We start from the raw sequence: 26312 nt of genomic DNA on the forward strand, positions 1-26312 counted from the left end.
CAGTAAGTGGCAGGAAGGCAGGAAAGTTGCAAACAACCTGCAGCGGCAGGAACTTTCCGAGCTGCTCCAGCTGCATGTGTTCAAGGTGCCTTTGATGGGCGTGCAGCAGCTTCTGGAAAGTGGACTGCAGCTTTCCCACTCGTCAGCCCTCCCTCTCCCCCCCCCTTCCCAACCTCCCCTCCCACCGCCGCCACTTCAGCCCACACACGCGATTTGTCTGAGAAGGCAAAAAAAAAAAAAAAAAAAAAAGAAACCCAACAAACCAAAAAAAAAAAAACAAACCCCAACCAAAAAGTGATGACATGAAGCGGTGAATTACCCAAGCGACTTTCCTCAAAGAGCGAGCGAGGCGGGGAGCGGAGCCGCGCCGGAGCGGCGGCGGGGAGCGGCCGGGGAGCGCGGGGGGTGCCCGCCTGCCGGGGGTGCGGGCAGCTCCGCGGCGGCGGGCGAGGAGCCGGAGCCGCTCGCGTTTGACTTGCCGTGCCGGCTCCTCACTAGAATGCAAAGCCTCGCACAGGATGAAAACAGGTTTGTGGCGAATTCTCCTGGAAATGTTTCGATCCCCGCCGCCGCCGCCTTCCTGTTGGAGGTGTCAGAGAAGATCCTGATGGTGACACGGTGGCAGATACCTCTGCTGCGTACCCTCCGCTCTTCTTCGGAGATGTTAAGGCAGAGATAAATCTTTCATGCAGCTGTCTTTTCGTATCTGTGGCGGTTGCTGCACAATCTGCACTTGATTGCAGCTAAAATATTCTTTTTAGGATCCGTTTCACAAAATGATGCAAAATAAACACAGATGGGAGAAGTGGGGGAGAGAAAGCTGTAATGAGGTAGCGATGGTGGATTGCTCTTCCCTCCTTCCCCCCCTCCCGTGCCCTCCCCCAAAATGTGAGCCTTTTCTGAACACAAAATGCTACATTTCTGTTTTAAAGCAGTAAAGGTTTTGGGGGCTCTTTGGGGTTTTGGAAGGAGACTTCCATCAGGGGTGCTTGCCTGACTGACTTTCTTGAATGTCTGTGGCTACCAAGCCCATCAGCCTCTCTCTTGCCGTCACCTGTTTTAAAGTATGTCTTGTTTCTTCCAACCCCTTGCAGGTCATTCTTCCAGAATGCCAGAGGAAAGTTCGCCAAAGCGGAGTCCTCAAAACATCCCGTACAAGGACCTGCCCCATATCATCAATGCTGATGGGCAGTATCTCTTCTGCAGGTATTGGAAGCCAGCAGCAACTCCCAGGTGAGCACTTGCAAGCAAATGTCCTTTTTTACTATCAGTAAATAAGACTCTATTCGTGTAATTGTTATTTATAGCTTGGCTGGCGTTGCAAGGCTGTGTGCATGGAGATTTACAGAGCCACTAAGAGAGATTTCTCTCAGCTGAGAGAGCCCCCGCGGTAAAGGCTGTATTCCCCAAACCTTTACTCGCTCAGGTCGGCCTTACCGGTGTAAAACATGGAGTTACTGTCACCTCGTGCACAGCTGGCTTGGTTGGCAGTTCGCTATGCTACCCTGTGGCACGTGCAGGTGGCTGATGTCTACCGGCAAGAAACACCTCTTCAAACCAATGGCACAGGCGGGCAGGGAGGGCTGGGATACAGGCTTAGGGACGGCTGCTCTTTCTGATTTTCTCACTGTCAACAAATTAAACATTAGCGTCTGACTTCAGTTTCATCAGTAGCAGCTGAAATCTCAGGGCAACAGGCAGAATATGGGTTGACTCCATTGCTTTTTGACTGTTGCTTGGGGTTTTTTTTAATTGTTTATAGTTAGTAAATGATTTAGGGAGCTCTTTCACTGACAACTGTGATTCAAAACTGACCTCGGTGATAAACATGGGCAAGGAACCAGATAGAGAAAGTTCTCTAATGTTTTTGTCATAATTTAAATAATGCCTTTACTGTAATAGCTTCCTATGCTGCTTGTGTGCTGATTATGATCTGCTATAGAAAGCTATTTCTGTTCCTTCCATAGTTATGATCGTTCTTCTGCCTCCCAGTATCTGCTGGCTTGGCATGTGGTTATGCTACCGCTAGTGACATAGGTAGCTACTTCATAAAAATCTGGATCTTGTTTTATTGTTTTCTTTTGCTGCAAGCCAACAGGAAAAGCTATGTTGATTTTATACAGCGAGAAAACAGTCGCAGGAAAAAGTTGTTCAAGCTGTAGGAGGGAGTTAAACTTTTTCCGTGAGTGCCCAACACGTCAGACATCATCCCATGTCCAAATCAGCCTGCAACTGCGCTGAGAGGTGGATACGGGTCCGAGTTAGCCGGCCTTGGGTTTTATGCCTGCCAAACTACGGGGTCATGGGGATAAGATGGAGCTGGGAGGTGGGCTAGCACCGAAGTACGCTGTCCCGAGGGGAGGACCATGCAGCTGCCCCGCTGTAGCCCCATTGCACTGGTTGGGCTGTAGGACGTGGATCTTGGTTTAAGATCACCTGGTCCGCAGAGTATTTTATAGTTACTTCTACTCACTGCCTTTCAGAGACAAGGAGGAAAGTTTTTTGGCGCTGATGCTTTACGTAGTCTTTGCACCAACCTGAGTATTTCCTCTACAGAAAAGAAAATGCTATCAAAACAAGCTTCTACTGTGAAACCAGGCTGTCTTGTATTATAATGCTAATTCATCACTAACTGCCCACAACATTCTTCACCCAGTTGTGGAATTGCTTTCTTTTTTCATGTTTAATTTCTTAGCAAATCAGTAGCGAGTGGATGGGTCTTTGATCTAGAAATGAAAGGATGATAAAGAGCTGAGAGTTAAAACTCGATGCCTAAGTCCTCTGGGTAGTTAGTTTTTCTTAGGGCTCTGTGCACCAAGCAGTTAATGGAGAGCGAGCCTGCCCTAGTTTTGTGACAACAAAAGTGGATGGGATCGGTGTTGCTCATTTACAAGTGGTTCCTAGGTGCGTGCGTGTGTATGTGTTTGCATGTTTGTGTATAAGGCGGGGGCATGCTGCTTATTATTAGCTCTTTTTGCATTGTTATGTACCAGAGAGATGGTAGGTGACTGAATAACAAGTTAGTGCCTGGATCCTACAGTCAAGAATGCTCTTGAAGTGCTTTGATAGGCAAACCAAAAATACATTTTTTCCCCCCCCCCTCACTTTTCATAAGTAGCTCAGCTTTTTCTGCTTCATATGTAGAAGCTCAGCAACTTTCATCTAATTTTAAATGTTCAGCAAAAGTGATCTATATATATATGTACAGGGAGAGAAAGAGAGACACCTCAGGGGACTTTTACAGGCCTTTACAATTTATTCTATTTCAAATACTGACGGCGATTCTTTCAATCTTCTAACTCAATTGTTGATTCAGGTTCAAATCTTAACGCTAATGAATGATGCTATAACCGTCAAACGGTGGGATCTTTCATTGATCCATTATGCATCTAATCCCAGCCAGGGCTATAGAAATACCTCCTCACTGCAGATGCCCAACGGTTATCATTGACTTGTCTTCTGTTAGAATAGAACTTACCATCCTCAATCCCTCCCCCGGGGAGGGGAGAAAACGGGATATCTGCCAAAGGAAAAATGAAAAAGTAGCCCTAGCCTGGGGTTGAAGAGCGAACAATGGCGAGGCAGCGTCTGAGAGCGGGGCCGACCGACAGCCATCGCCCCTCGGAGCTGGTGCTTCTCTTTTACCTCCTCAAAGAGACCCGCAAAGGTGGATAAAGGCTGTGGCAGACTAATGTGCTGTAGCGTATTTTTTTTTTAGAAAACAATTTGTCAGGAAGGTAGGGAAATTTTGTAAAGCTCTTTTGCTTCATAAATATCCAGGCTCTGATCCTGTGTGGCGTTGATCTGACCGATCAGCCCATACTGGTGCACATATGGAAGCTTTGTTATAAGTGCCACCGAGGCCAAGGTTGTCCTGTGAGTGAAAGGCACCTATTGTGCGTTCCTCAGCAGGGTCCGCTTTGTTTCCAAGGGGGATTTAGGTGATTACTTCGCAGGAAGCTGGCGGACAAAGGCACTCAGATGTCATAATGATTAGATGGGGTAGCTAGAGTAGGTAGTAATGGGACTAAGGAAGGAGAGCGACAGTGTTTTCCACTTGTTTTTCGGGTGGGAAGTCACTCCCAACAGCAGAGCTGGGGACTGGGTGTCTTCTTCTATTGCTGTCTGCTGGCAGCAACGCAGGTGCGACTTACCTGGCCAGCAGCCCTGCAAGCTGCCCAACTTGTTGAGCCAGTTTCGTCTTAAGATGGAATTAAGTGGTCTTGTTGAACGCAGCGGGGAAGAAAAAGCAGTATGTTCTGGTGTTGTTTTCATGTGTTGTGCCAACTGCAGGATTTGTAGAGCGTGAAAGCAGGTAACTCTTGGGCACTGAGTGCTCGCTAGTGAGTGCAAAGCTTACGATCTGAGCAAGGCAGGGCATTTTCAGGACCCTGTAATGTTGGTTGGAGTAAGTAAATCATTGGTACCAAACCAGATTGATCTTGTGCCTATAGTGTGTCCCAGTAGCCGAGGTAATCCTACTTAATGGGAAAGCAGTCTTTGTGTAAACAAAAACAACGGCTCCATGCAAAGTTAAGGCCTCTGCTACCACCCGGAGCGGTCTGAGTCAAAATATGAGGTAATAGGAGGTGAGGAATTAGGAAACCATGCTCTGTTCCCAGCTCTCAGACAGAGCTGCTAAGAATAGGGGTGGGATGAGGAAGGGGAAGGAAAGTTGGGAGGAGAAGTCAAGACATTTCCTTTGAGGCCCCTAAAGGGCCTGGAGAAGTTCAGAGATGACCTTCTTTTCCTTTTTCCCCGGAGCCTTTTCTGGATGCTTCAGCTGTTCCTGTCACTGCCTAGATAAGCACAAACAGTTTGTTCTGGGGCACTTTCAGCCCCTCTGCTTGACCTCAGATAAACCCTGTGGGATTTATTGACCCAGAGTAGTTTTTTTGAAGGTGCTAATAGCCTGTGGCCACCATTGACTTCAGATAGAGAAAGTGATGCTCAACTCTCTCCCTGTAGACCAGCCACTCTAGGTTGGACGCTTGAAGCTTGAGACACTTGTAATTAGAGGATGCTTTTGAAAATGTGGGTTCCTGACATCCTTGTATCTGAGCTTCCTCATCTATCAAACAGAAATCATTAGCTGGCTAGTTAGCATGGTACTTGTGTCTCTCTCCACGTAGTGGTCTCTAGGTGCACTTAGATGATTGCCAGCAACTGAAGTGGTCGCCTGAGGAGGCTGCCTGAAGCTGAGACACGTGTGGGTCACAGATGTGTTCCTGGTCGATTGTTAATGTACACTAAAATGGGTTGGCTCAACTTCAGACATCGTGACCATGGTTTACGTGAACAGAGTTGCAATTGTCTGAGTAAACAGTGTCTTTGTAGGCGTTCTTTCAGTTCTACACCTGACAAATGTGATTAAAACCACAAAATTAAACAACTAAAAAGCACCTGGTTTTCAATTTACTTTTTTTATTTGTTTTACTCTTTGAAAAATGCCTGTCATTCATTCGGACTTGTTAGCAATGAAAGGCCAAGCCAATAAGGAGAAAATATATTTCTCTCTTCCCCGAGGACTTTGCAGAAGTGCCTGTGGTGCAGAAATACAAGCTGCCTTTATATTTGAACTGGCCCTTAAATTGTGAATATTGCTTGCTGATTTTGGCACCTCATTACCAGCATTTTCATGGCTTTTCCAGAAGAACAGCACAGCTCCCAGCATGAGCAGATGACAAAGTTGAATTTGACTTTGAGACCCTTCCAAAATGAATAAATAAATAAATAAACCAAAGTGAAGTCAAAGCAAAGGGAATCAAGTCACTAATTACAATGTCTTTAATTATACTGTGTGGTGTTAGTCCCTAGAAATACTTAAAGGAGTTTCTAATTCAGCGTCGCTCTTGAAGAACACTTTTGTTTGTACTAACGAGGTCAACTTCGAACTAACGCACAAGGGCCAAATTTGCGTAGTGCAAAGTGACTTCTGGCAGCACAGTTTGTCGTCGGATGAATTCAGCTCCCTCTGTGTGTTTGATCACACCGTAGGCAGTGCACAAGGGAAATAACAATTATCATTGGCGAATCAACAGTCCAGCAGGCTTTGCTTGCTGTATTGCCGTTGCCTGAGTTTCTAAAGCCTCCCTTCTATTCATCAGCCATGTATGCGTTCCTTTAACACCCATGTTCTCTTTGCTCCTTGTGACTGTCCTATTCGCTGTGAATGCGGGTGTCCTTTTATGATTTCTTATCCATTTCCAGAGGACGGGCAAATTAGCAAACCAGCTTCACGTGAGAGGGACTCTGACAGACAGGAGAGCAGCTTTGGTTCTTGCTGTAGATATTTCCAACAGGCTTTTTTAGTAGGATAATTTTTTTCAGTCCCCACAGGAACATTCAAAAGAAGCAAATCTGCCTTTTATTCCACAGAACCCACGGAAAAAGGCAAATAACAAAAGGAATAACAATTGTGATTAAACTGTCAGTTTTGCTCATCGCACTGTTAGGATCGGCTTCTGAGCACCAGTGTGCAAATTTGTGACATGGGTGTGTGGGAAGAAGGTGACTTTAGGAGTTCCCTGTTAGGAATCTCAAAGCAGTAACATTTCATCCTGGTCCTGAGACAGCAGCAAAGGAAGCAAAATCAAAGTTGGCTCTCCATGTGCCACCTGATGAACTCTTGGAAACGGTGCTGTCCAACACAGTGAATGTCAGAGGCAGAGGTAGAAATAGGAGAAAAGAAGAAAAATGGTCTTGAGATTCTGTTGTAAAACTCAATTTCTGCTTATGATTCTGCCAGAGACTGAAGGCTAAGCAAACCTTGCTTCTCCCGTGCAAATAGTTCATTTCCTTTTAATGGGTTTACAAGTGTGATGATCAATACTGGCTTTGTGCCACGACCCTGAGGGATCCCCTCGCTGGTCCCTCAGCAGTTAGAGCCCTGCCTGTCCCTCCAGGTCTCTGTATCCTGAGCAGACCCTGCACTGGCTCTCCTCTCAGATGCTGGTGCATAAGTTTTCTTCAGCTCATCAAACTGGGAGCACTCTAAACCAGTTGTTCGTTAACAGCAGCGCAATAGTTGAAGCAGACAAATTCATCAACTTTATCAGGGTTCCAGATGCAAGAGCCTTTTACTTCACTAGCACAAGAAATGTGTAGGTTTAGACAAAATCATAAAACCAGCTGCACACGGTTCCTTGCCTCAGTTTCTTCGCCACTCTTGAACATCCCTTGGGAACACACAGCAGCTCTTTTAGGTCACCATGAATACATCTACAGCAAGAGTTGGCTGGTATAGTTGTACTGGCTAGAAGAGGGTATTTTTTCTAGATGCCTGTTGCAGAGGAGTTGGCCTGTGTTTCCTTGCAAGTTCCCTTCAAGCTGCTGTGGTTTTGTGCTTTTCAGAGCCAGGGTGAACATCTGATCTCTTTGTTCTTCTAGGGAAATGCATTGTTCCAAGAGCTGTCCCTGCAGACGCATTTGGCTGAGCTGCCTTCCCTAGGTTCAGGCGTGCCATTGTCCTAATGTGCTTCCACTTGAATGGAAGCCATCCGTGTTTAATGACCTTCTATTGTCCCTTCTCCAAGAGATGTGACACAACCCTGATAGCAAATGGCTGATTCTCCTAAGTATCAAGGAGATGGTATTGCATCCTGCTCATGAGATGCCTTAAGATATGCTTAGGCAGGTCTCTTACCTCATCACGCCCCAGTTGTATCCTTAACTATACCCATACATCCCTGCCCTGACTCTACCAGTACAGACATTCTGACGCTCTATCAGTATGGCTTATTATCCTATAGGATGGGAATTAGCAGCACCGGGGTAAAGTTTTTCAACATCATTAAAACTCTCTCTCTCCTAGGGTTTCTTCTTGAAGACCAATAAAATCTCACTCATGTTAACTGGAAGAGAAATACTGGTACAACAATCCCAAATACCAACCTTGGGCTAGTCCTGACCACAAACATCTTCTGAAGCAACCAGACCTGGAGTAGTTACTGGGTGGTGGTGCCAGGAAAGTGTCTCAAAGCTGACCAGACTCGCTGACCCGACAGTGGTACCAAGGTGTGGCCTTGGGGACAGGCGGGGAGCGGCCAGTGGAAGCAGTCCTGGTGGCCAGAGCTGCAGTAGCAGCTATGGAGCCGTTTTCAATGTCCCAAGACCCTGAGTAACACCAGCCTTCGTGGGTACTTCCACTGGAAGGAAAGAGACTCCCCTTCTGCGTGACAGACACTTGCTCTCCAGCCAGGAGCTGTCTTCATTTCTGCTTGGCAGGCGCTCACTCAATGATGGGAGCCTCTGAATCCTCCCTTACGAGGCGGTGGCAAAGGCAGCTTGCTAGACCTAGAATGTTTAGTGTCAGAAAACAGAATAAAGAAGTCAAGGAGGAGCAGAGAGCAGGCAAAACACGTGGTCAAGATAGTCATTAGACAGTGACACAATGACCAGTGATTTACAGAATTGGACCCTTAATTTCTCTGTCCTTTTGTTTCCTCATCTAAAATTGGGTGTAATCATCCAGGCAAGTGATATAAATTGGGTCCTAGATGAAAGTTGCCAGAGAAAGTAAGTTATTCCTTGAGGTTTTGGTGGTTGAAGAGTGCTTGATGTTTGAAGAGAGATTTTAAAAAAATCTGCTAAGTGATGCATTAGTTGTTCTCTGCTGTTCAGCTACAAGTAAATTGTCTCAGCAGCAATCCATTAAAAGAAAGAAAAGAGAGAGAGAAAAAAAAAAAAAAGGAAACAAAATATTGACAACCAGGCTAAAGCCAAACATTCAGCGGTAATAGCGTAGTAATCGTTTGCTTGGGTATTGTGTATAGGTGGTAAGGAGACAATGTACAAACTACGCCAGATTTGGTAGGCAAGGAAGATTACTGATCTTTTTCAGCCATCTCTCTGACCTATGATAAAAAGGGCTTGCTCTGTATGTTTTCTTTCTTCCTTGATCAAGCTTGAATCTTGCGGAGTGAGGGAATAAAACTTCAATCTTTGGCCCTTTTTTAGAACAGAAAGTTGCTTTAATTTGCTGTAGGTGTCAGCAGGTTAGCTAGTTCACCAGCTGGCAAGATGAGCTTATTTTTATAATTTTTTAACATATTTTTTACTTTAATTTTTCAAAACTGTCTCGGTGAGGTTTCAAATTCAACTGTCAGATTCCAGAAATCTGCAGTGGCTTAATTTGCTGGGCTAAAGGCATGAGGAGTGATGAGGAAGCAATAAGTAATTAAATTGCTGTGGAGATAATATCTAGCTGACTTAATGGTTAAGCTTTTTCTTCATTTTTTTCAATTTTGTGTGAGAGCTAGTCTACAACATTTGGAGTATTAAAAACTGTATTCTGAGCAGCATTCGTAATCTCTTTTTATTAAAAGGATATTCAAGAGATCAGCACTCAGTCATCCTCTGGCCCGCCGCAAATGATTTTAGCAAGGAGCACCAAGCCTCTCAACCCAGGTTGTCCTGAAAACGCACGGATCATCTCTCTGACATTATTACCTGCCCACAAGTTCATTAGGACAGAAAGCTTTTTTAAAAATTGACTTTTTCTTTCCAGGTTGACCGTGGCCCCGTGCGTGCAGCACAGGGCTGGAGCTCAGGGAACCCCTGGTGACATTTTGACTCTGCTGTTAAACTCCCGCTGATTGCTGTCGGGTCAGGTTTTGCCTCACGCTGTGTGTCCGTCCTTGCCTCTGGCATGCTGTCTGGCCTTGGGCAAGGCTTTCTCCCTCTTGTGCTTCAGTTTACGTGGCGGTGGGAGGAAGGGTTGATCCTGGCTTGGGACAGGGTAATGGATCAGAGGACCTCTTGAGGTCCCGTTCATCTCTGCGTTACAAGACTCTGCAACAAGCCTAGCTGCACCCTTTGTAAAGCATTTTGGGGTTTGTGAAGGAGGAGTGTTGTACAAAAGCCAGCTGTTGTTATTATTTATGCTGTTTATTTACTGGTCACATCTCTCAGAGCTGGGGAATGGAGAAAAAATCATTCGCCAGATTCACTTTGTTTATATTTAATTTCACTTTGTTTATATTTAATTTCACTTTCAGTGTTTGGGGAACGTTTGTTTGTTTGTTAAACACTACTCCTTCCCCTAAAACCTCTAGTTTTACACAGTCAGTGGAAACATTGTGTCGCTCTTACACGTAGGTATACATTTCTCTTTTGAAGCATCCTTTAAGGGTTCTGCCCATCAGTGTTTGCTTCCTGCTGTGCCCGGTGTCCTGTCGCTTCAGGAGAGACGGTCAGGTCCCTGAGCACAGCTAAAAGCAGCATCAAGGTTTGTTTACCTTTTGCTAAGCCCAGAACATTTTCAGACACATCCTTGCTCAAGCCACCCCGTAGCTCTGCAGGCAGCCAGCAAACCTCTCTCCTGCCCCGTACGCCCACGCCGGCTCCCGGGCACCACGCAAGGCACGGGCATGGGTGCTGCAGTGCTCCCGAGCCCCGTCCCCATCTCACAGCAGCAGAACTGAGGTCTCCCTTCCTCCCCACGCAGCACGTGCGATGCTTCAACCCTCCTCTGAGACCTCTGTGTCCCCGATGCCGGGGGCAGCCCTGGTGCTGCACTGTAGCAGTGCAGCTGATGAAGCTCTTCCCATTCCCGTTCCCGTTCCCATTCCCGTTCCCATTCCCGTTCCCGTTCCCGTTGCAGGCTGTGACAGATGCACCCCTCACATGTGATCCGACAAATGGTGTCTTGTAAGTTGGCAGAAGAGAAACTCGGGAGGAAAGACAAAACGTCGTCCCCGCTGCTAGCTCACACAGCAGCTCCGACTCTTTCTTTGCCGGCAGTCGGAGGAGTCGGAGCCGGCCTGGCAGTGGCGGGGTTAATAATTGTGGTATTGAAAATATTTGTTCTTGATATTGCTGAGGCTTTTTAAAAATGGTCAGAAATCTGTGGTACTTCTCAGTTGCTGGCGAAGCGCTCCACATAAAACACAGCGTTCCTGCAGCAGAATAACAGCTTGTGGTTTAAATAAATGTTGTTATTTCTGCTCTGCTGTAGGTGTACATGTATGTTTTGGTTCAGTGACTGCCAGATACTGTAAATGAGTATTGATTTCCTTTTCTATTTTAAGCTTTTCTGCAGAAAAGGCATCCCACATGCCTTTAGCTTTCTTTGCCTGTACCTAAAGTGATTGCAGCCAAGGATTTATCTAACTAAATACTCTTTTATTTTATTGTTACCGCTCACCCTTATTTTAGTAGTTGCACCCCAAGTTGGTCAGGTCCCCGTTCACCTTTTGGAGTGCAAAGCTTTTACACCTAGCCCTTTTTGAGAGCAAATCAAGGCAGTGTTTAAAACTCGTGGCAAGTAGTCCCTTATTGACATTAGCGTGGCAGCCCCCCGCCACAGGTGAAGCTGCCTTGGTGCTAGAAATGAAAGAACATTTTAGGAAGCAAGCCTGCCGTAGCTAAAGGCTTTGGACAGCCGGATTAGCTCAGTGCGACCAAGAAATAACCCAGACCTGGATTTGGCAACCGTAGGCAGAAGTCTCTATCCAATTTTTAACTATTAAATCATCTGTAGGTAAACCACTGCACCTCAGCTGCGGTTCAAATTTACTTTGGTTCAAAACGGGAATAAACATTTCAGCCTTTAAAGGACATGTTGCAGCGATCACTGTCTTAGCAGGATTCCTGCGTCTCACATTTAACTGCTTACTTTCAACTTTCTCTCCTACCTCAGGTCTACAGCAAACGTGGAAGAGTAAATTAATTGGAACATGCTCAAAGCCTTGGCGAATGCTTTGCCTGTGACATTACTGATTTCCCAGAGGAATAGCTGCTGATATTGATTTTGACAGAGCCTCTCGCTGCAAAGATTCCTCTCATAGCGGGGCAGGGCTGAAGTGCAGCTCTGGGATGTGCCGAGATAGGCTTATTCATTGGAAATTAATGTGCTTAATCTCAAAGTATGTTAAAATATACCTAAGTGCTTTATGATTGAGAAATCAGTCCTTGAGTTTCTGTCTCTTAAGTTTATGGGATAATTCCACCCTGGCTTTTGGAAAACCACCCAGAAAAAGACTGGCTATTTGGAGACTCATGTTATCTGTGACATCTGAACTACTTATGAGTTTGTCAGTTTGTTAAAGATAACCAGTTAAGATCTCTGCCAACTAAGAGGACTGCAGATAAAATTGGATCAGAAAGGTAAAAGTGAGGACGGGTGATTGACTCAGTGCGGGAAGTAATCAAGAGTTCCACGTTATTGGTGGAATTGCCTGGTTACAAACCACGCTGTCAGGTCTAAGTATTTCAGGGAATTGAAGTTTCATGTTTTGCTTTAAACCATTGCCATACAATTGGGAATGGCACAGTCAGTGCTTTATTAAGAAGTAATAATATCCTACTGTCTCGAGTCCACAGAACAGGTAAAGTGTCATCCCCTTTCTTGCTCCTTACTTATTCACAGCTCTCTTCCAGGCTAGTGAAGACTTGCCCACGTAAGCCCAAAATGCCTGATCAAAGTACTTCGGTGGTGCAGTTTTTATTGCAGGGAATGGCTTGGAAGTGCTCTGACCCCCTTGTGCCAGGTGTGCACTTCTCAGCTTCTTCCCCGCACAGGTGCTGGGGGGAGGAGCTGAATTCCTCCTTTAATAACTTTTTCAATAGTGCTTGTCATGAGTTGTCTGTACCATCCACTCCCTGAAATAACAGCTTGAGACTGGGGGTGATTAGAGCCATGGCTGGAGTCTAAAATGTGGACAATCCCATGTTTAAGAACCATTGATTTTGTGGGGAGACCGACCATGAAGAACGCCTGGTGAGCCCAGGTTCAGACCACTAGTGATGTCCAGCTCCTGCATGAAAAAGTCCACAGACTTGTCTTAGAGGACTTTAGGAGACACTGCTTAACATGTAGACGTAGTGTCCTCTGCACCACTTCATGATTTGTCTCAAAGTATAAGCACTTCTTAGCAAACACTTGAGAATAGCTGAGTAAGCAAGCATGTTACTAAGGACTTAAAAGTCCCCAAGTACTTGTGTGGACCTAACCAGAGGGATGGCTTTACTAAGTAAAGTCATTTCCATCATTTGAAACCTACAGAGGCTCAACTAGAACTCCTCATCTCGATACAGGGGTACTGCTGTCTAATTCCATCATCTTCTGTGCTATGCAGAAAGGTGAGATTGAATGGTCAAAACGGGGCTCGGATGCCACGCAGGGAGCATTCTTGCATGTCTTGAGCTGATCCCTTAATCAAGCACACCTTGTTCTTTTCTAGGAAGCCTGCTTGGTCTTTTAGGGTTGAGTTGGGTTTGTCAAGCTATGAACTTATAGCAGCAATGAGTAGTGACTTGTCACTGGAACAAGCACCAGGGCTCTGAATATGCTGAGACTGCAGGTGAACTCGGTAAGAAGGAACCGTTTTTGCACAGCTACTTTGAAGCAGAGACACGCTTTTATATAAAAAAACCTTCTTTGTTCAGTGAACAGGTTTAGTCCTGAACTAGTGAGTAGTGCTGAGCTTAAGCAACAGTGACTGTGGAGAAGAAAGCTTCTGGCCCTTTAATTGCAGCTTTCTCATGCTTTGAAAGGACAGTCCGTCTAATTACACAAGCCTTTCTTTTTGCAAGGCTTTGGCTCACCAGGCAGTGCCTGCATTTTGATTTCAAGACGAAACTGCTACACGACTGGCTAAACAGTAATTTTTCTCCCTTTGGAAATCAAGAGATGTTCAGTGCCACTCCGTGAAAGAGGGGAAGGTCTGCGAAAACTGTTCTTGCTCTCACTCCCTGTTTGTTGGTTCTCCATTGAGAATCGTGGTCCTGCAGCCATCTTCCATCTGCGGTGGCTTTGCTTCCAAGTGAAAATTAATTTTTAATAAAATTAACAAGAAGTATCTTATTTTTCCTGATTTCCAAGGGGATCTGTGCCAGAAACTCTTTTGCTTCTTTGAATATTCTTCCTCCACACCTTAAAGCTAATCTAAAAATTTTGGCTGTGATTTCAGATCGACTTGAATTTTGCAGCTGATGTCTTCTATTTAAATAATGCTTTGCACAGTTTTCTTAGAAAGACACTGACTGTTTTGTGCATTTATCCTTGTAGCTCCCCTTGAGAGATACGGCCTCCATTTTATCTCCCTTGTAGCCCTCGTACCAAGGCAGGGCTGCAGCAGAGCCCAGTACAGAACTGGGATGTCCAATTCCAGCCTTATCCCAGGCAGGTCCAGGGGCAGCTCCCCCCAGGCTCCCCCCAGGTCATCCTCCCTCAGTCCTGTGCGTGTGAGCAACGCCTACACCTTGCCTCTTTGGAAACAGAAGTCGTAATTCTTCTTTCAAGGATTCCTGTGCTCTGCAGAAGGGCAGCAGCAAGAGGAAAGCGCAGCTCCAAACCCTGAGCTGCCCGTGCCTCCAGAGTGCTCGGCTGCCTCGCAGATTCAGAGCAGCAGGTCTGGCAGTCAATTCTGCCGAGGAAAATCCCATCTCTGATATCAAAGTGAAGGAGTGTCTCCCCGAGGCAGTCCGTGTAACCCTAGAATCCCTTCTCTTCAGTTTTATCCAAGAAAGGGGTGGGAAGATCTGGCCCATGAATTTTAAGCTACACACCGCACATTTCACCTCTGATCTCAGCCTCGTGTCCCCTAAAATACTACTTCAAAGCTTCCTTGAAACAAAATGCAGCTGGTCTCAAATGTTAACTTTGCAGAGATTTGTCTAGAGCTATGCAGTTGCCAGGTTCCAATAATTCCTTCCCTCCACCCCCACCTGAAGTTTCCTTCCTCTCTTTTCCCTACGTTAGACCACGCATGAGTTATTCTCGGTGAGGGCTTGCTTTTCGAAGAGCTACAATAAATCAGCATAAGCTGTTTCTCCACATTGTTTTGTGCTGGCTCTAGCTAGATCCTGTTGAACCTTTTGTTTTGAAATCTATATCTGTACTACCCAGTTTTGTCTCTGCCCCATTGATTTATGGTGTCTACCCTTTCTGGTGTCGTTGAATGACCGACCCATGTTACTGCTCCTGGAGGTCATGGCAGTTCTCAGATGTCCTCTGAACTCTGTGCTGATGAGGGGTTGTTGTGATTTCGAGATGTATGATGAGACCAGGCTTGCAGACATTTTGCAAGAGAGTTGCTTGTGGAAGCAAGCACCGATTTTAACCGAGCCCTAAGTCTCTACCGTGTTAGGCAGTAGGTTGCTGCCCGAACTAACAGCAGCCCCTTTGGACAGGCTTGAATGGGAACTTCCAAGCCTGAGTAAATGGGGGAAGAAAACAGGAAGCAGAGTTTGCTGGAGGGGTTTATTTTTTAATTGCCAGTTTAGGAGCTGGACAGGAATGAAGCTATTGATTCTACTAGACTAGACCAAACCACATCAAACACAAATGTGCAGAATTCTAAATTCCCACAAGCCCTATAAAATCAAGCAGAAGTTATGTAGTGTGAGCACAGTGCATGGCCCTTTGGCATATTCTGTGGTTGCTCAAAGGTTTTTCACAGGCTAAACTACTACAGTCTTAAACTACTACTTACCTCAGTCTATCTGGAAGAGGTGAATTCCTCCAGACTGGGAGCTCTGTGAGATATCCATGCTGATGCTACATGGTCTGTGATACCGAGAGAAGGTTGACAGAGACTCGACTCCAGGTATTGCTGCTCCGACTTGCTTTTTCTCCTGAGTTGGGAAAAGTAGCTGTAGAACTACTAGTTTAACATAACATTGTTCAACTTCAGTGATAGCTGAAAAAAGAGGTGGCTACCCAGATTATGGACCAGCGTGGCAAAGGTGAGCATATATGGGCCAGTAGAGCAGAGGCTAAGAATGCGTTTCTCAAAAAAACTGAGTAGGAGAGCAAACAAAGCTCCTTGAAACATGGCTTGGAATTGGGAGCAAAGTCATTGCCTCTTGTGCCTTGAGAGGGACATAATTCTGCCTGTTTCCTAGAGACGGAAGGACGGCATGAAGGGACACACCTGACTCCACCATAAATTTTCCTGTCTGACCAGTCACCAGGCTGAACTCTTGGCTAACTGCGTAGGTCACGAGCACGCACAACATGAGAGAAATTGCCATAACTATTTGTAATCCCTGCCCATGGCCCAAGTTCTGTCAGGGTTGCTTCAGGACACAAATCACCTCAGGGAAAAAAAAAAATTGCAAAAACTGATTCAAAAAGCAGATACAGAGACATCCTTCTTCCAAACTTCAGGTCTTACACCCAAAGCAAGAGGCCCTCCAGAGAAAAGGTCACCAAGGGCTGTTACAGTGAACAGAACAATTCATTCTTCATTGCGTGTTCTTGGAAATGATTAGCTGGAAGTTTTTTTACGAAAAGGTAATCTTTAACAAAATACTAAGGGTAGAAAATTGGAATGACAGTTAAAGCTTGACAAAGTTACAAGCTGCTTAATGCATAATCTTACTATGTGAAAGATAACTAGTCTTCATAATCACCGAGGACCACTAACCCAGCTAACACAAGAATGCATACCTTTAATTGGTTTTCCCTTACAATATACTTTGGAAGCAAAATATATATACATGACATTACATTCTTAACAAGTTAAAAAGGTTTGTGACCAAGTATCCAGTTGCTTGTCCAAAAATTCCCCCGGTGAAATAGTTTTGATAAATAAGGGTTAACTGTTCACTGTGGTTGTAAGAGTCAGGCTGATGCCAGCCAGAAAGGAACTGATAAATCAGCTCAAACAACACAACAAAATGTAATACTTAATTCCAGCAAGCCAGTCATTTTTCTGGCAGCCTACCTAACTCAGAGCTTTCCTGTCAGTTTTTAAAAATTACTTCAGGAATTTAGTGTCAAGTATTAAAAACTGCACGAGTCAGATGTTCTTCGTTAGATTTTATCTGGTTCTGGTAACAACATACATAATACCAAATGAAAAGCATAGTTGCCTTACATAGAGTAACATGGTATTAGCTTAAGTTGCAAGGGCTTGATTCAGGAAATCACTTTCACGTGTGATTGAATCAGTCCTTATTCAGGACAGCATTTGTAACTCTTTTTTAACTTTTATCTTGTACTTTGTAAGTCCTACTGACTTTCACGAGTTGAAGAAAGTTTCCTGAGGTTAAGCAAGTACTTAAATATTGTTCTGAGGAGGGATGCTTTTGAATGGGGTGGAAAAGATTGCATTTTTCACATGTGCAGTCATAGGAAGCTTGTCTTCGGCTCTTTGGTCTAGTCCCAGTGTTTTGGGTTATGTTCTGGCAATAAAAGAGCACGCACAGGGTCCCACAGAAGGACCTCTGTCCCCAGAGGATGCAAGATGTTAAAATCATACCATCCCGCTCACAACCTTCCTCTTAGTTCAGTTTCAACGTGATTTTTGTTGAAAATAAAGCAAGAACATGGGTCCTATGCCCCGCGGGACCCAAGTCCTGAGTCGTGTTTCTGGCCTGCCAGACTTCATGGCACAGCAGCTTTCTGAGTGTTGTTTCAAGGTACGTTTCTTCGAATGACAGAGCCCTGGTTTCGGAGGGCTCTTGCTCATTTGTGTAAGCCCGCTGCTGCAGTTTATTTTCCCTGAAATTCTTCTCCTGCAATTGGTTGTGGAATTGCATCTCTAAGCAATTGTACTGGCACGGCAGAGGGGGCAACATGTGTCCAGCAATAAAGAAGGTGGGAACCTCTAAAACTGGTTCTGCTCCTGCACCTAAAGCTGAATTCCTGCCCTGCAAAGCTGCTCCCCGCACCAGAAGTGAACTATGAGAGGGTGTGAAGTTACAGTGAGAAATATGGAAGGGTTGCAAAGAGCTAAAGCTTAGATCAGCTGGTGACCTCTCCGAGAGGCAGGACAGAAAGACAATGTGGTCATACGGGTTTGTGCACACCGACTTTGCTTTGCAGCCTGGCCTCCACCACTCCCAACCTCCCTGATTTAGGAAAGGATATTTGCTTGTGCCTTGTACCAACTGCACCTGCGGCATCGTGGTGTGGTGCAAGCTGCAACTGCAACACAGCAGGGACTGGTACCAGTCATGGGTGAGCAGCACAGTGGAGATGTGGGAGCAGGGACTGGTCACTGGTATATAACATCACCTCCTAATGGAAGAGAAGTAAACACACCCAGTAGCTGATTTGAACCATAAAGACAAATATTGCCCTGCCGTCTTGTTGTAATAAGTAACTGCATCTGTTTGCCAAGCTGTGCGGTACCAGGAGGCAGAAACCTGCAGTGGGGAGGGAGGAGGAGGTGGTGAAGGCTATGGGAAGGGGAGGGATCTGTGAAAACCATCTGTTGCTTTTGCAAACAGCAGTCGATACACTGGTTTCCCTTAATAGCTGTGATTGTTGCTGCACTAGTTAGGTGAGAGCGAGCACACGGATGCTTACTCACGCTCAGCTCACACCTTGGCTTTGTGTGCAGACACACCTGCCGAGCGGGGGGAAGTCGTGCTGTTGTGTGCTTAGGTGCTTTCTTGAGCAGATGCCAAAGCAATGCTATTTCGAGATGTTCAGCAATTACAGTTCTACCAGCCAAAGCCAGCTGAAGCATCCATCAGGTTTCCCAGCCTGCGGTTAGAGAGACCGGAGCTAGCGTGGGTTCAGGCACAGGTCAGTCCCCGCCAGAAAGCTTTGCAGGCTGTGCACAGTGTTTTCTACCTGAGACGTGCATATCTCCAAGGATTTCACCAGTGCAATTGCAAGAGCTGGAGGTGCAGAAATTTCTCCCCAGGATCGATTTGATACATGGCCACCACGCAAACCTTGTTTAAACATAACTTCCGTTGAGGTTGCGCACAGAGACACCGCAGCCCTACAAAATCTTAAAGCCTGCAAGGGTTTCTGTATTAATTTTAAGCGACTGTTGAAAGCAGTCTCTGATATTCTGTTATTCCAGCCCTTGCGGTAGGAAAGAGCAGGCTGCGATTCGAGAGCAGGGGTGTCTGCAAAAATGTTTACATAGAGTAAAGAACTGCTGTCAGTCAATCTAATCACTCGCTGCATTTTCATGCCAGCTTGCTAGTGAAAATATGTTGCACCATGTATTTGTTATACTGCCTTCAGGTATGATTTGGCAAATCTAAACTTGTTTTATAAGGGAAAATGGGAGATTAGGTGAAAGAGCCAAATCCTTCAATCCTTGCTCAGATGATACTCGTACTAATTTTAATTTTTCAAGCTGTTATGTTTGATGTATGGCCCCTGTACTTAGACCCAAAAGCTGGAGCTAAAGAGCTGTGTAGAAGTGACCTAGTTTTTAGTCAGTAAAGCCACTCTCACTTTTTATTGAGCAACAAAATGAGCTACTTCTGTTTCGACATAACAATTTGGAAATTTTATTGCTTGTTTACGGCTATTGATAGGGCAAAACTTTCAGAAGTATCTAAATCTTCTCAACAGCTACTGCCATTAGGGCTCTTAAGGCACAAACAGAGGGCTCTTAAGGCACACACAGTCCCAGGAATTTTATTCAGTATTTTGCAGACAAATAATAACCAGGTCTCTTCCCCGTGGTGTCCCAAGGCTCAGTTCTGCAAGGCCTGGCAGTTGTTGCGCTAGATGAGAGGGGAGGTGGCAGGAACACCTTGCCTCTCTGCAGCGTTGAGTTTTTTTCTTTTCTCACTGGTTTCACAGAAGATGAGGGGGCTGAGCATCGAGCAGGATGCTGTCAGGCAAAGTCGTGGTGCTGCATCAGTGTGAATGAAAGCAAAATTAGGGCTTTGCTGTCAGGGGGATGAAATAACAGCAATAATTTCCTAGCAGAGATCTCTTTGCCAGCTTCCTATTAGGTTTCATTCACTTGATGCATTTCAGTGCATGCATTCAACTAATATTTCTCTGAGAAATGAAGGGCTGTATTCAGTCAGCAAAGTTGCACCTTAATCTCTGTGCCTAGTCAGCAGAAAAAAAGGTAGGTCCTCTGAAGAGTAACCGAGGGCTTAAGTAAGACACTGAGCAGGGATGCTGTCAAGAGCCAGGTAATAGGAGGTATACGGCAGAGAGACTCAGCCTGGCTGAGTCTGTTGGATAGCAAGGTGATGGGTAGAGGGGAATTTTCTCTCACGTTTCCTTAGTTTCCGCATTGGAGTCCTGTGCACGCAGTGCCTCTGCTTGCTGCACCGCAGAGTCCAGAGCGTGCGGGTTAACAGCCTGGCGTTGCTTCACCCCCAGCCCCCATGCTGCATTTCTGGCAGATCTGCCAGCCCCAGCCTTGGGGACCCTGATGTGTGGTCTCTTTAGGTGACCCAGGACCAGGGCTGAGATACCAGACCATTCCGCGTAGGCGGAGGCAGAAGCATTTGGATGGTGCCTCCAGTTTTCAGGGCCACGGGTAGAATGATGACTCGCTGTTCCAGCGCTGGCCGCAGAGTCTCTGCTGGGCTGCCTGTGTCTGGGAGAGGGGGGACATGTAAAGCCATGATGCCTCTGCTGCAGAAAGTTAATCGTCTCCGCTGTGGAATGAGCAGTCTCTCAATTTCTTCAGCATTTGGAGCTATAATAATAACAGACCCCGCACTCTGAAAATCAGACGGTCTGGCAAGTGCATTGATAACTTGACAAATCTATTGACTGGGGAAGATGACAAAGGAAGAAATGATTGCTCCACACTAATCATTTTGAATTCTTCAGTGATACTAAAGAACATTTGTAAGGCGCAGCAAGTTAAATATGCTACGTGACTTAACCTTACCTGTGCTAATTTGTATTTGACAAATACCAGACTGTCTTTGCATTGCTGCTTCTGTGTTTGCTGTGTGCTCCGTAAAATCCTTCTGGCTTCAATGGATGCTCTTTCAAGTTGTCTAGCATGAGCAAATACTTTGAAGCAGGTGCTAATCAAAGAGCTAGAGCGGGAGTTTCTACATCATCCAACATCTTTTTTAAGTTTAAATATATTAGGATCAAAGCAGCCTATTGCAGTGAATACACTGTCTAAAAATGTATTCAAAAGCTCAATCAAAATAAAGTTGAGGAATTCACTAGCCGTGAACTGCTGTCATTATTTTATGTTGTCAGTTCATTTAATATTTCACTGTTAATGTACTGAAAATGTCTAACTTGTAGCCTTCAAACTGTTTTGTGGTTGCTGATGTTGCAACGACAGATGGTTCTTTTAAACAAACAAGTTATATTTATGTTGCTAAAGCTGGATTTTAAGTAGTCACCTGTTGAATTCAGCAAAGCTTCTGTAATTTCATTGCTACTTCTGCTCTAGTCTAGTCTAATTCTATACAAACTTTGCCCAGTAAAAACACTGGGGAAGGTTCATTCAACTTCAGTCACTCTCACTTGATGCCATTCCGGTAAAAGTAAAGCATCATTGGTAAAACTGGAATCTTTGAAAATAAGTATTTGCATGTCTTTCAAAAAGAATTGTCTATTAGACTGCGTTTTTTTATGATCCCTGTCTGTAGTCATATGGTGGCTATGTAAAAGTCACGTTAATCACCAAAGTGAAGCAACTGTTTTGGAGCAGAAACTGGAATGGTAAAATTACCAGAATTGGGGTCAAGAGATAAAATTCCAAACTCCAACCAAAGTTCTGGACTCTGCTTGAGACCTGTTCTTTAGCTGAAATTTCATCTTTAGCTGAAATTTCATCTTTAAGAGTGCTCTGTAGCATCAGACAGTGTGCAAGGTATAAAGTTAAGGACAATATTTGTATTTGAAACCAGGGAGAAATACCAATCCCCAAAGAAATCAATGGCAACTCTTCTGCTGTAAGAGCAGTGTAGACACCTCAGGCCCAAGAGGGAGTTATCCAGCTGAAGGATTGATGCTGATGCCCATCTGCATCTTCAACTTGCAGCAGCCCATGGTGGCAGGGAAATGGGAAAGAGCAGTGTCCGTCCCATGAGCGGCTGACATCCGTGTGGTCTGTCCTGCTAACACGTGGTGAAGACCAGGTCGATGGCGGGTCAGGATGGCAATCGCTTCTCCTCTGTTAAAACCCACCTCGGCCATTATATACTCGCCTTGTACTTGCTGATGTCTGAAATGCTGTTGCTGAATTGAATATACTGTTTGTGCTTGCAGCTCTGAAGCCGTTGTGCGTTGATTGCCAAGTTAATGATTTATACCTTAATGCTCCATTTAGGGCCCTCGTGTTTATCGCTCATGGCGCTGGGGAACACTGCGGCCGCTATGATGACTTGGCCCAGAGGCTGACAGGACTTAACTTGTTTGTTTTTGCCCATGACCATGGTGAGTAGCCTAAAACAGTACTTGATTTACAGCAGCTCAGGACTTTACTGAAGCAAATGCCATTAAAGCTACCCAGCAGTGAGAGAAGAGTGAATTTACACCTCAGCATAAATGAGAAAGGGATCATGTGTTGCTTTGTAAAGATCTGCGTATTGAATCTGTGAAAAAGCCGTCCCTGTTCCTTCAGTTTTCCTCAGCTTTGTCATTGATATTACTGCTGGTGCTATTTTAACCTCTGTCTAAGGGATTATTTCTCTTTCACCTATCTCTTGGGGGGTGAGGAGTTATTATCCACTGTGGAAGTGGGACTAGGAGCCATTTCTGTTGGATCCATGCTCGTTGTCCTTAATGATCCCAGAGGGGAGGCTGCAATGACAGCACAGCTTTCATACACCAATACAACGAGACAGCTGCACCCTTGGGACATGGACAGGCATGGAGGCATCACAGACCTTTCTTGGTCCAGCAGAGACATCGGAGCTGGCTGCACACACCTCAGCTCTGATGAGAAGGCAGCTTGAGGGCATGCAAGGCTGTGATAACACGGCAACACCACTTCAGCCCTCAGCCAGTAGGTCTGGGCAATGCTGTGCCATGCAGACTTATTGTCCCAGCCTCTTCTGGCTTGAAGAGCTCTGCTCTGCGCTCCGTTCTGTGACACAGATATGCTGGTATCACCAGATCTTCTGCAGCGCATGAACTGGGTCATCCCAATAACGTTTGAACCATCTATCCTGGTTCTTTGGTAGCCTCCTGGCACGCCTGAATCTTGAAACTTCATGACTTCCTTGTGCTTGGAAGTCTTTGCTTTGTTTTTATCGTTGCAGATAGCTGCCTCCCCGCAAGAGTCACTGTAGGTATTAGCAGAATGAATTAGTGGGATTAATGATGGCAGTGGACAAAAGGCAAGGCCAAATTCTGAGCTGACAGGTTGAAATGGGACGTAAATCTGTTCTCCTTCTGGCAGATCTGCCCCTGACATTGAAAATTATACCGCAATACTTTGGAAAGTATACTGCAATTTACTGGGCTGAAGCTGAGACTCAAACCTTCCCCTAGATCTCCTCAAAGACAGGACTGCTTAATTTGAGCTTGAAGATCCTGAATGCAGTTGAAGTTAGAGCAGGTGCTCTCACGACTCCCTTTCAATCACAGCACTGCACTTATGTGCAAAAATTAACCCTATATTTTCCCTGAAAAAGAGGAAGTCCTAGTCCTAGTCCTCAGGACAGCTTGCAAGGAAAATAAATAAAAACCATGTGATTTTTCTCAACAATCGATCACATGCCATATTCAGGGCTAGCTTTGCAAAGGCAGTTGGCCTGTGCAGAAGTATCATTGCTGACCACATGAGTCTCTTTCTCCCTATATAGGCACAGTATTTCTAAGTGTTGATTCATTCATTTCGATATGCTTCCTTCTGAGTTGGACGTAGGCTAGCAGGAGTCTGCAGTAATCCCAGCAGAAAGCGTGTCCATTCCTCTCTGTTTATCTGTATGGCATAAAGTTCATGAGGAAGGCGATGGAACAGGCCACGTGCCATCCGCTCTGCAGCTGCTGTGAGTAGACCACAGACAGTATATACAAAAAGTTGCTGAGCTCCAAGACACCCAAGCAATTTGTTCAGAGCCACCGTGGGCCTACAAGAGACTGCGGTTTCTCGCTGTGCGTGCTTAATGTCATGCATTAGTTCCTCATTCCCTTAAAACTTGATAAAGGGTTTAAGAAGCAGAGTTAAAATAACAATATGTGAAGCAACAAACCTAGAAGAAATGAGAAAACCCTGCATTTGTCACATGGATTTGATACAGAGAATGCCTCTTCTCTTGATGGAGAAGGGCCTTTGGGTGAAGGTTCCTGTCAGGCATTTTTTGTGCTGTATAAAGAGACAGTTATCTTCTCTCCTTTTCCTTGAATATCTTTTTGACTAGAGAAGCATAAATATTTCACATTTTTTTTTCTATAGACGGATGTTGCTGGATTAATTAGTTCGCTTCAATTAATACAAATCTGGTTGCTCAGGCCAGTTAACAACTTCATTCTCCCTGTCAAACCTGCAGTTTTCTTTGTAAATTCAATTTGGTTTTTCTTCATCAGTAATGGGGAGAGGGTAAAGAGGAACCTGAAAGCAGAACAATGGAAACACAGTTGTGCTACACAAAGAGCTAATTTAACTGAGCCCAGATTCACTGTAAGTTAGAAAGACGATTACCATATTTTAGGCTCTGTAAAATAATCTTTGCACCTAAAGAGGTAAGCGGTGAGGATGAACTTTGTTTGATGGAATAGGGGTCACAGCCTGAGCTGGATGCCAGCGAGAGCTGAAGGACATAAACACCTCCATTGCCAAATTTGCTCAGATCAGACTGGGAAGTTTATAGCTTTCCTCCACCATAATATCTACTCCAAATCACTTCACCAGTGTGTTCCCCCTTTGGATATCTTTGGGTAATATTAATTATTCAATTGTGTTAGCAAAATAATTGTTTTCTGTTCCCCATCTCTTACAGTGGCTCTTAGTCTTAGGAGCTTGGCGTAGATTTCCTGACCTGGACATTTATTCTAGTTCTGGTATTCTCATGGATAAAATTCCCAATATAGACGCATTGTCCATGAGATTATTAATGCAGTTCCACAGTGTGGCTAGCATGATTTCCCAAATGAGTTGGGAAGTTACTAGGGCTGTAGCATGTGTGACTTGACTGATTTATGTTGTGTCTATCCTTCAGTTAAAAGAAGGAAAAATAATTTCCATTTATATTGCTGAGTCGGTAGGAGCTTACACGCTGGCTCTAAATCTTGCCGAAGGCTGCTCTGCACCGTGGTTTGCTGTTATGCAAGGCTTCAGCAAAAAGGTTGACACTTCATGGAGTAACAGCATTCACCCAAATTTGTGTCTTAGTATTGCCCTGTATAAGGTATCACTGGCTCAGTTCTCTTAGTACGGCAGGATTCGTGCATTTGCTCTTTTGGGTATTTGATAGTAATCCCAAGACCACTGGACCTCATAGATATGTATTAGAAATTTTCCACGGCAGTGGTGAAAATTTAATTCCAGAAGACCTCTTAACCCTACCTTAGATCTAATATTGTTAAATTGCTTTGTTTTATATCAATCCCATGAAAGCGGAAAATGGTATTTCTTTGTAATACAGCATTTTTTTCTGTGGTCTCTTATATGGTGTTTTTAATAAGCAGGCAATGGTTTCCCATGATTTCTGGGTTTACTTGGCGTGCAGCTTGATGAAGGCAAAGTTAAGGCTGCTGGCATGACCTTGCTATACATTTCTGCAAGCTTTAGGTATTTTGAAAGGACATCTCACTTTTTTAATTTCCTTTTTATATTACTATTATTTTATTACGGCAACATTCAGATGACAGAAAAAAGAGACAGACAGACATACTAGGTTATTGATGATCAATTCAGGAAAGCCCTCTTAGAAGGAATACCCGTGGGAGATTCATCAAACCGGAGTGATACTGTTATTCTTCAGTCGCAGGCAGATTGCAGCTCCTTTCATTATAATGCAGTATTTTTAGGGATCTGTAAAGCTGAGAGCCAAGGAAAATGAGAATAAAGACTAGAGAATGTGGCTTTGTTTTCTCATACCGAGCATTTTCAGTTGGTAAAGCACATGATGTTCCAGCTATCCTCATCTCTCATCCTATAACATCTCATTTGCTGAGATCTTATTCTCTATGGTTGCAATACATGGCCGGAGCCCAGAACAACCGCAATTTCACCTTCAAAAGTACATGTCAACTAATAGCAGTTACAAAAGCATTTCCAAGATGCAAGGACCACAAAAATGTATTTACTTCTCTCTTAGACTTTTTAACAGTAGTGGCACTGGCCCTCTTTTTCACTTGGACTTGCTGGTGCTTCTTACGGGTAATGTGGCTGTCTTATGTGAAGATGAGGGAGGTGAAATACTTAGCCCGAACTTGGCAGCAGTTCCTAGCCCTTAGATTTGCTTGAGGACAGCCCCTCCGACCTCCCCTCTGCCTGTCCTGGTACGTGGAGACCTCCGACTCTTTGATCCTCTTGGAAGCTGTTGAATTTCCCACTCTCAAATTATGTGTAACATCAGATCAAAGCAAAGGGAAAGGTTGCAGCTCTAACACCTTATTCATATTCCTTAGATGTTTCTAACTGAAGTTCAGCTTGCTTTTTCATCCCCACTGCTATTTTGTGTGTGGTGAGCATTTCTGATGGGTTAGCAGGTCCCTCTCA

The 26312-nt window shown here is 44.9% G+C and overlaps 1 protein-coding gene across 1 annotated transcript in view; it reads left to right on the top strand.

Annotated features, from left to right (window-relative positions):
* The first annotated feature begins 253 nt into the window (after positions 1–253).
* MGLL (monoglyceride lipase) overlaps positions 254–26312 on the top strand; it is a 67473-nt gene continuing 41414 nt past the window's right edge. The window contains exons 1-3 of the mRNA XM_082322452.1: positions 254–528; positions 1095–1233; positions 21972–22078. Of these exons, the coding sequence (XP_082178578.1) occupies positions 519–528; positions 1095–1233; positions 21972–22078 (256 nt within the window). The 5' untranslated portion in view covers positions 254–518. The remainder of the gene's footprint in view (positions 529–1094; positions 1234–21971; positions 22079–26312) is intronic.

The sequence above is a fragment of the Platalea leucorodia genome (assembly GCF_965183815.1).
Source record: "Platalea leucorodia genome assembly, chromosome: 9".
Lineage (NCBI taxonomy): Eukaryota > Metazoa > Chordata > Aves > Pelecaniformes > Threskiornithidae > Platalea > Platalea leucorodia.